At 38.2% G+C, this 11,041-nt stretch overlaps 1 protein-coding gene across 1 annotated transcript in view; it reads left to right on the forward strand.

Annotated features, from left to right (window-relative positions):
- LOC306887332 (transforming growth factor beta-2 proprotein-like) overlaps nucleotides 1–10,703 on the forward strand; it is a 38,934-nt gene extending 28,231 nt beyond the window's left edge. The window contains exons 3-7 of the mRNA XM_079444986.1: nucleotides 837–969; nucleotides 3,857–3,967; nucleotides 5,498–5,666; nucleotides 7,367–7,520; nucleotides 7,642–10,703. Coding sequence (XP_079301112.1) covers nucleotides 837–969; nucleotides 3,857–3,967; nucleotides 5,498–5,666; nucleotides 7,367–7,520; nucleotides 7,642–7,800 — 726 coding nt within the window. The 3' untranslated portion in view covers nucleotides 7,801–10,703. The remainder of the gene's footprint in view (nucleotides 1–836; nucleotides 970–3,856; nucleotides 3,968–5,497; nucleotides 5,667–7,366; nucleotides 7,521–7,641) is intronic.
- The last annotated feature ends 338 nt before the right edge of the window (nucleotides 10,704–11,041 follow it).

Genomic DNA, 11,041 nt, shown 5'->3' on the forward strand with positions numbered 1-11,041 from the left:
GTACTGCATGTGTAAAAAGTAATGAGTTGAATTTTCAAAGCTGTATTTCCAGCATCATTACTCCAGTCTTCAGTGTCACATGATCTTCAGAAATCATTCTAATATACTGATTTACTGCTCAAGAGACATTTCTGATTAATATCAATGTTGAAAACCGTTGTGCTGCTTCATATTTTTTGTGGAAACCGTGATACATTTTATTATTCAGGTTTTTTGATGAATAGAAAGAAGAACAGCATTTATTTAGAAATATTTTGTAACATTATAAAGGTCTTATAAATGCATCCTTGATTAATTAAACTATTAATTTCTTTCAACAAAATCTTAGAGTATTTTAATTAGTACTAAATGAATAGATCCCTCATATCCCTCCTGTTAAACCAATCAAGCGTGGTTCAGCGTGGAGATGTATCTCCGTATCAGCAGTTGTGTAACTAGACTCCAAACTGGCCCAAAGTGACAGCAGACCCCTGTAGCTCCAGCCTAACAACCCTACAATTAACAATCTCCATTTTGGCCTCCGTCTGAGCCTCTCCATCCCACGTTCACCTCCGCGGCCTGATGGAGGGAAGCTGAGCCGCTGCAGCTGAAGCAGTGTTTTACGCATTAAGAGCTGTGCTGTCCAACGTAAACAGAGGAATAACAGTGCACCCTGTCCAGCATCTGTTTCCGCCACCGCAGCCCCTCCAAGCATTTCCCAGGCCTGGCTAATCAATCAGGGAGCTTCCACTGGGAGGAAGGGAGCCGCTGCTGAGGCGCTGGACAGGGTGCCGCTCTAGACGGGCACGTTTGCAATCTGTGCTTGACCTGTGCTGATGCCTGTCCTGTTTCTGTAGATTTTAGGTCACAAAGACCTCACGTCTCCCACGCAGCGCTACATTGACAGCAAGGTGGTGCGCACCCGCACGGAGGGCGAGTGGCTGTCGTTCGACGTGACGGAGGCCGTCAGCGAGTGGCTGCTGCACAGAGGTAAAGTCCTGCTGGAAAAACCAACTAAAATCAACTTCTAGAAACCAAAACGGAAGATTAATGCCTTTTAGTACTTACATTGACCCAAACATTACTTTTAGCTGATTTTAAAATGAACAGTCTTTCTCTTACGGGAGTCATCTTGTACTCATGGATGTGTGTAAAAAAAATGTGCACTTGTATTGAACTTCGAATCTTTCAAGTATATTTTTAAGATAATATAATATTAATGAAACAAAATATTATTTGATATAACATTTAATATATAATATACATATACACTCACCTAAAGGATTATTAGGAACACCTGTTCAATTTCTCATTAATGCAATTATCTAATCAACCAATCACATGGCAGTTGATTCAATGCATTTAGGGGTGTGGTCCTGGTCAAGACAATCTCCTGAACTCCAAACTGAATGTCAGAATGGGAAAGAAAGGTGATTTAAGCTATTTTGAGCGTGGCATGGTTGTTGGTGCCAGACGGGCCGGTCTGAGTATTTCACAATCTGCTCAGTTACTGGGATTTTCACGCACAACCATTTCTAGGGTTTACAAAGAATGGTGTGAAAAGGGAAAAACATCCAGTATGCGGCAGTCCTGTGGGCGAAAATGCCTTGTTGATGCTAGAGGTCAGAGGAGAATGGGCCGACTGATTCAAGCTGATAGAAGAGCAACTTTGACTGAAATAACCACTCGTTACAACCGAGGTATGCAGCAAAGCATTTGTGAAGCCACAACACGCACAACCTTGAGGCGGATGGGCTACAACAGCAGAAGACCCCACCGGGTACCACTCATCTCCACTATAAATAGGAAAAAGAGGCTACAATTTGCACAAGCTCACCAAAATTGGACGGTTGGAGACTGGAAAAATGTTGCCTGGTCTGATGAGTCTCGATTTCTGTTGAGACATTCAGATGGTAGAGTCAGAATTTGGCGTAAACAGAATGAGAACATGGATCCATCATGCCTTGTTACCTCTGTGCAGGCTGGTGGTGGTGGTGTAATGGTGTGGGGGATGTTTTCTTGGCACACTTTAGGCCCCTTAGTGCCAATTGGGCATCGTTTAAATGCCACGGCCTACCTGAGCATTGTTTCTGACCATGTCCATCCCTTTATGACCACCATGTACCCATCCTCTGATGGCTACTTCCAGCAGGATAATGCACCATGTCACAAAGCTCGAATCATTTCAAATTGGTTTCTTGAACATGACAATGAGCTCACTGTACTAAAATGGCCCCCACAGTCACCAGATCTCAATCCAATAGAGCATCTTTGGGATGTGGTGGAACGGGAGCTTCGTGCCCTGGATGTGCATCCCACAAATCTCCATCAACTGCAAGATGCTATCCAATCAATATGGGCCAACATTTCTAAAGAATGCTTTCAGCACCTTGTTGAATCAATGCCACGTAGAATTAAGGCAGTTCTGAAGGCGAAAGGGGGTCAAACACAGTATTAGTATGGTGTTCCTAATAATCCTTTAGGTGAGTGTATATATATAATATATAGTTGGTTTAACTTTAAAAGGTAAGTAACCAATACGTTAAGTTAATACAAAAAGACTGACTTAATCAACAGAAACTCAAAGTGTTATGTTATCTGAACAATATTAATTATCTTGATTTCACAAAAAGAAAATAAGTTGTGATAATTCATGAAAATGGTTTTTACAATGAAGTAATTGAGAAACTATATATAAAGATATACTTAAAGTGCCCCTATTATGGGTAATGAAAGGTTCATATTTTGGTTTTGGGAGTCCCCAACAACAGGTTGACATGCACGCAAGGTCAAAAAACACTTACATTTTCTTATAATATGCATTTATTTTTACCTTATTTGCTCAACGACTCCCAAACAATTCACTCAACGATTAATTTTTTCAAACCCCTCCTTTGCGTGACGCTAATCTGCGGTGATTGGTCTCATTTTCATTTCATCTCGCCTGTAATGCCTGATAAAGCAGTGTTTGTGAGGGCAGTGCTGCTTTGTGTACAGCATTACTGGGGAAACCGCTATTTTTACCGCTCCAAAAGCGGTGCCTAGTGGCAAAGAATGAATTTGCATTTTCATTCAGACCAAAGCGAAAAGACCAACAAGTGGTCGGGCAATATGCTAAAGTCTGATCTTGACGTCAACATGAAAAAGGCTTGGGATTCGTTTTAAAAACGACTCGATTCAATGATTCAGAGTCGACTCTTTCTTTTGAGAGCTCATTTTCAAAAATCCATCATAGGGGCACTTTAAGTTCTACTTAAACATCATTCTTAAGTTCAACTAATTACATTTGATTTAAATATAAACTATAATACTTTTCTTTCATTGAACTGCAATTAAGTCATTCCTAACTTGACAAATTATATTCATTCAAAGTGCATTTGGAAACTTAAAACCTACAATCAATATTTCCAACTGACACACTAAATCAAAAGATATAAATAAGAATCTTAAAGCAAAAGGTGTTGTGCAGCATCTGCGTAGTGCTGTAAATGTAATGGATTTAGCCATTTCTGTAATCTCAGTTCAAATCCTTCGTGCATGCAGCGTTGAGTGAGTTTTCACAACGGCTTTTCAAAGTGCACAAGAATAGCAGTAGTAACGATGAAGGTCAGCATCCATGAGCTCATAACAGCACGAGCCCAGCGGCTCTCCATACAGCTCAGGCTGCAGCAGCAGATCTTCAGCATGACTGGAGTGGCTGTGATGAATGCTGGAGCTGAAAGACAGCAGTGACGCTGTGTGCGACTCCTGAGGGATGATGGGAGTGGGCTAGATCTACATCAGGGGCCAGATCCAGAGATGAGCTCATTTATCTGCTGCAGATTATCTGACCTTGCTGTGCATGTGTGTGTTTCTCACTGTTTTTCTCTCCCACCAGACAGAAACAATGGATTCAAGATCAGTCTGCACTGTCCCTGCTGCACATTTGTGCCGTCAAATAATTACATCATCCCCAACAAGAGCGAGGAGCTGGAGGCGCGCTTTGCAGGTGGCTTTGGGTGGGGGTGCGAATCTGTTAGTTTGTGAGTGAGGGCTGTTTCTGTGTGTGTGTGTGTGTGTGTGTGTGTGTGTGTGTGTGTGTGTTCGGGGAAAAGAGAAAACAGGAAATCAATGTTTTTGATTCTTCCTAGTATCCATCAGATTTGATTTATATATATATTTACTTTTTTCAGAAAGGATTGGATCTGATTATGGCATGAATTGCAGCAAATCAATTCAAAACAAAGTGCACTTAAAAGCACACGAGACGGCCAAAGTCTGGACACACCTACTCGCTCTAGATGATGCCTATTTGTCACGTTTTACAATAATAATAAAGTCATCAAAACTATGAAACAGCACAAATGGAGGCATGGGAATTATGTAGTAACCAAAAAATGTTAAACAAATGAAAACTAGCTTATATTTGAACGTCTCCACCCTTTGTCTAGATTCCAGCTTCTAGTCAAATACTGCTTTTAACTGAAGAAGTTTGATGGATACATGTTGATGCTTCTCCTTGAGCTGATCCTATAATAATAATAATAATAATAATAATAATAATAACAAAAATGTAATTATTATTGTTATTAGTAATAGTAGTAGTAGTAGTATGAAAATAATAACAATACAAGGATTTATAATAATAAAAAATAAATAATAAGAAGAATTTTTCAAACAATATTTAATTAATCCTAAAAGTTACAGGTTCACAGTTTAATGAAAGGTTTAATGGTTTTAATGAACCTCTTTATGATTATTAATATCATCTAATGTTCCTGAAATACTCCATATGTTGTGTGCATGACAGCATGTTTATGGGTAATTTATATAGATTTTTGCCCTAATTTTAGTTAAGCTACTGTACTTGTAGTAGTAAAATCTCTGTAACACACAGCCTCTCGTGATTAATTGCATTATTACACATTTACATTTATGCATTTGGCAGACAATTTTATCTAAAGCAACTTACACTGCATTTAAGGTACACTGGGGAAAATAAATTATACTTTGGAACTAATTTCTCTAAATTGTTAGAGCCAAATTTAGTTCACAAATTATATTTATGGTTTAGATTTAAACCTTAAATTTTGTTTTAATATTAATCAAAAATATTTTAGTTTAGATCAACTTAACAAAATAGGTTTAAAATGAATACCTTGATTTAATAAAAAAAAAAAAAGAAGCCCTTTAAAAAACGTCATGGTCGTTTCACTTTTTTCAGTGTGAACAAGTAATTAGTTCATGCATTCCCTTTAAATTGAGCCTACACTGAATCAAATAAAATAAAGTAAAAAAATAAAATTGTTTTAGAATCTCTTTTCATTTAGAAATTGCTAGTCAATTTCACAAATAATTACAAAGAAATTAAAAAAGTAATGCATTGAATAAAATTTTGATGTAGAAAGACTGAAATAGTAGTTTCTTGTAAAGCATACTCCAAAACTTGCTGTACTGCTCTACTGCTTGAGATACAGGAATGTCTTAGCTTGCTGATGCAAACAGTCTAACCCTTGTCTGGTTTCTGCACGGTTCACAGGTATAGATGACAGCTTTGTGCACGGAGGGGATCTGAAGATGTTTAAAAAGCGGCGTCACAGCGGTCAGTCTCCGCACCTGCTGCTGATGCTGCTCCCGTCATACCGGCTGGAGTCGCAGCACAAGAGCCACAGACAGAAACGCGCTCTGGACGCGGCCTTCTGCTCCAGGTACCACCTCCTCACAGTCTGCATCTGAACCGCAGCAGAACGTTTAACACAGCACAGTGCTTCTGGGGTCTATAGATACTCATCTGTCATTAGTTAAAAACAGCCAGACTTCAGTCCAGGATTATGCAATCGGCGGGCCGCGTATCAAAGCAGACTGGACCACCTATCAATCCAGACTCGACTTAATCAATGAACTGGAAAACTTTTCACTGCTGGATTAAAGCTAAAGTGGCTCAACTGTCTTTTAATAAAAGTCATCTGAATTCTCGCTCGTCCAGCCTATTGCCGTCACGATCAAGTTTTCACTCACATTATACCAATGTGCTGTTAATTTTATATTTCCGGACATATCAACTTCCATCATAGCATCCAGTATTAACAAGCTGAGAAACTAGCAGATATTTGTCTCCAAATCGTAAAAAAAAATCGACATTGAGAATGAGTTCAGTGAAGAGTGGACTGATCTGATTAAAAGTGTTGGCCAGAATTCAAGAAATCACTTGAAAGAACCGTTTTCTTTCCTGCGTTGACAAATTTCCTATTGGAATCGAAGGTTTGGGCGGGACGTCTCGAAGGACTCATCCTTTTGGTTTTTTTTGTTAATAAGACATTAACAGCTGTGAGCCATGATTTGCTACATTCTATTCAGATGCAAGATACATTATATTAGAGGGAGGGATATTTTCATTCTAGAGAGCATTTGACTGTTCAAAAATCTGTGTAGTGCAAAATATTAAATGCATATGAATGCTTAAATTTATTTTAGCCATGATATTCGAAATGAATTAGCCACAGAGAAATTGCATTCATCCAATATATATTTTACAAGTTAATTTAGACTAATTATTCCCTTTGCATTTTTGAAATGTATAACTCATAACTGATTAACTCATTTCAATACTGTAAACAAATTAACAGCCAACAGAATATATTTTATTTTTACCATACACGTTATGTTCAGATTACTTTCGAAAAAAATATTGAGGTCAAAAATGTAATCTTTTGATCGTATAATATAATAAGCTATAAGCACAACTTTAAAAATAACTTACTAAACATAACTATAACACGACTAACATTTCAACCATTAACATAATCTAATGTTCCTGTAATACTTTGTTCACACATTTATTGGTCATTTATGCTGAAAAATCAAATGCTGTATTGAGAGAGAAAGAGAGAGAGCAGTTGTGTGATTTTTATCTAATTCCAATTTAATTTGAAGTTCAAGAACTGAAATGAAATTTGAAGGCATTTCTAGTGAACAAAATATTCTACTTAAGCAAAATTTACTGAAGCATTTAATTGTAAAAAATGTATGTATATGTAAAACTACACTGTAAAAAGTGGCAACGTACCTTAAACAACTAGTTGTACCTGATTTAACCCCCACAAAAGAGTTTTGTTGGTGTAATTTAATGCATATATTGTAGACTGGTTCAGTGATTTTAAATAGTATTTTATCAGTTGATTTAAATGTTACCGTTTTATCTGTGTGCTCATGGGAATCCTTGCATAGTGCTACTGCCGTAATTTCTTAGCTCTCATTTTAATCTTCAAAATATATATTAATTATCAGTTATAAGAGTATGAATTGTTATGTGCATATACTGTAGTTTGAAGGTGTACCAAAAATGTGCCAGCAAAGAAAGTTGCATGAAATACATCAGCTGTGTTTTTTTTCTCCCATCATCCCACAGGAATGTGCAGGACAACTGCTGTTTACGCTCTCTCTACATCGACTTCAAGAAGGATCTGGGCTGGAGGTGGATCCACGAACCCAAAGGTTATAACGCCAACTTCTGTGCGGGAGCCTGTCCGTATCTGTGGAGCGCAGACACCCAGCACAGCAACGTAAGACAAAACATTCAGCTTTCAGATGATGTATAAATCTCAAAAAAGTTACCCTTATGACTGGTTTTGTGGTCCAGGGTCACATATGGTTTTAATAAGTGCATTTCATGTCCCGTTTCAGATCCTTGGCCTCTATAACACCATCAATCCAGAAGCGTCCGCATCTCCTTGCTGTGTGTCTCAGGATCTGGAACCCCTCACAATCCTTTACTACATCGGAAAAACCCCCAAAATCGAGCAGCTCTCCAACATGATTGTCAAGTCCTGCAAGTGCAGCTAGGAACCGATCAGCTCTGTTTCCGAGAACACGCATTCACTTAAACACACAGTAATTTAAAACCCAATCACACACGTGCTGGGCAGGGTGTCGAGGTACAACAGAGTAATTCCTACGAACTCTCACAAACCACAACACACATCTGAATGTGTGAACTTGTGCTGGAAACGGCCCTGTCGGCATGCGTCACATCACCCGCTCGTCACTCTATGGATGTGAGTTTGGCAAACACTGGAAGTACATGATAGGTGTCTATATGTGAAGCAAGCGGAAGAGAAAATCCCTTGTTCCATTTATTTCAAACCAACACTTCTGTTTTTTTTTTTTGTGTTGTTGTTTTTTGTTGTTGTTGTTGATTTTGTTTCCCTCAATAATACGGATACTGTTTGTTTGGTAATATATAAAACCCATGATATTGTTCATCAATACTGGTGAAGAGCTGGAAACTTCTGGCGAACAGTTGTTGCAAATGAACTTCGAGTTTGGAGCAAATGAAGCATTTTTGCATAGTTTTTTTTGGTGACAGAAAGATTAAATATTCCGGAAAGTTAATGCAAGCCTCAGAAAGACATAGTTTAAGCCACCTTACATGGTGTAAAAAAAGGCCAAGACCATTAAGTCATGTTGTTCCAAGCAGCCAAAGACGTTTTGTTCCATTGCAAACAGAAACATTCTCTACACAAATACGCAACAGCACACGCAAATGCTGCAAAGCAAAACCATTGCATTTTTGTATCACTGTGGCAGAAACAAACAGAGTTTCCATCAAATGTCTGCACCATTAACCCAAATGCTTTATTATGCAGATATAAACGATTCTTTTCAAACTGTTGCTCTGCCATGACAGTAATTGACCTGGAAGAGAAAAGTATGCTAGTCCACTGTAGCGCCCCTGAGAGTGCAGCATGTACTTGTGATATTTAGTTGTGTTTCAGAACTTAACAGCGTGTGAAACTGAACTTGCAAAGCAAGAAGTGTTTATGATTATGTACGTATATGTGGAAGAAGGTTAAACGCCTTATTCTGAAGTTTAAAAATGTTTATGTCTGGCTAGCTCTTATCATCACAACAATGCCTGCAAAAAAGTCCCAGGCGGAAATGGTGTCTATAACACATGCCTGAAAGTTAGTTCCTTTAGGATGGCCAGAGGACAGTCTTTACTGTATTTTAAGGTGACGCTGTTACAGTGTAATTACACAAATATGTACTGATTAATATTAATTAACTACATGTACTTGCTGTAGGGTTAAGTACATGTAACTACGCCACCTAAAATAGTGTCTGCACTGTTTGCATGGTTTGAAAACAATTCACAAATTAAAACAGCTGCAAACAGCCACAAATTTGCATAAAAGCAGGCGTTTCTGAAAAGAACGACCATGAGTTTTAGATAGTCACCGTGCAGAGCTATACCAGAGCATGTTGTGCCTGGTTAAACTGGAATACGGGTGGTTAGTAAAAAAATATGCGGGGTACAGCATGCAAAATTGGCAACTTCTTGAATTCACCCCATGGTCCCTTATTAGAGCAGGTGAAGCTGTGATGTCACCTACTCGACAGTGTTGAAAGGAAGTGATGTCATCAGACTGGTACAGAGACTGAGGCGAGGGCAGGTCATTTGCAATAGGTATGTTTACATGCACTAATTGGAATGAATCCAGTCCGAATCAGATTCTCAACGCTCCGTTTACACTGACTTAATTGTTTAAACGTGCATTACATTAATTCCCAACAAACTGCGCAGTTTCCAGTCGCCGCATTCAGATCTAGACATATCTAAAAAAAAAAAAAAAAATTCTGACCAGTTTGTAAGACAGAACATGTAAATAAACATACACACGTATGAATGACCTAAAACTATCACTGATGCATACGAGTACTTATTTTTACGTATTTTCCTAATCCGTCCGAGAAAATAGTAATGCTTAATTTTTTACAAACCTTAAACAATCCAATCAACAGGAAAAAATTAAGCATGTAAAGCACCCCTTTAAATTAAATTTAAATTGTATTTGGATCGAACTCTTTCGAATCGTTTACATGAAGGGTTTTCAGTCCGATTGAGCCATCGATCCAAATTTTAAACGGATCATTTGGGTGCATGTAAATGTAGCTATTGATGTGAGAAGAGTGAGTTGCTTTAGTAAAGTCAGAGATTTTGATGAAAGGATTTGAAGAATGTGAACAGACGTATAATGGACGTGTAAGTGAGAGACGGTAACATCCTTTGAACATGTTGTGCAGAGGCCAGCTTGACGAATGCACTGCAGCCGCCGCGGACGCTGACGTCCATAACGCTTATCATGGAGAAATGTTTTCTACACATCTCAAAGTGTTTCCTGAATTTGTGATTTTGTTTTCTCTCAGAGAAAGTGATCCTTTGTTACGAAGAATTGCACTGACTATTTTATTTCTACATTTTTTATTTGTAACTTTTGTTTGTTTGTTTGTTTTTATTCGTAGTAATAGCTTCACCCACATAACATGAGCTGATGATGTGAGTGGCTTCCAGGTGGAGGTTCTCCTTTTAAATAGTCCTTATCTTAACCAGTATTAGAGAGAAACTGGTGGCAGATCAGATTAAAAGAGCAATATCCATTCATGCCCAGGAATTTTAGGTGACACTTATTTTATTTGTATTAGGGCAAGAATGCCAGTGGACTTCCTGCAGACACAGGAAGCGGAATGAGACACCAGCATTGTCACACTAGAGCTGTTTATTGTTATTGTTGTCTATGATGATGATGATGTTGATATTGTTGACCCACTATGATGTATTGTAACACATTACTGTTGTGGTGCTCTAGTGGTAAATAAATTATTTAAGTGACAAGTGATTGTGCGCTTGTGTTTTCCTCTGATAAATTGCATTCGATTTTGATTAAAACAAGATGAATATATAGTCTTATTTGCTCACTGAGGCTGCATTTATTTGTTCAAAAATACAGTAAGAACTGTAATATTCTAAAATATTACCATTTTAAATAGCTGTAATCTACAGTAGTGTGAAAAAGTGTTGGCCCCCTTCCTGATTATTTTTTTTTTTTTGCATGATTGTCACTTCAAACCCCCCCCCCCCCCCCCCCACACACACACACACACACATTAAAACATAACTGTGGTTTATCACACCTGAGTTCAGCTTCTCTAGCCACACCCAGGCCTGATTACTGCCACACCTGTTCGCAATCAAGAAATCACTTAAATTGGACCTGCCTGACAAAATGAAGAAGACCAAAAGATC

The sequence above is a fragment of the Barbus barbus genome (genome assembly GCF_936440315.1).
Source record: "Barbus barbus genome assembly, chromosome: 21".
Lineage (NCBI taxonomy): Eukaryota > Metazoa > Chordata > Actinopteri > Cypriniformes > Cyprinidae > Barbus > Barbus barbus.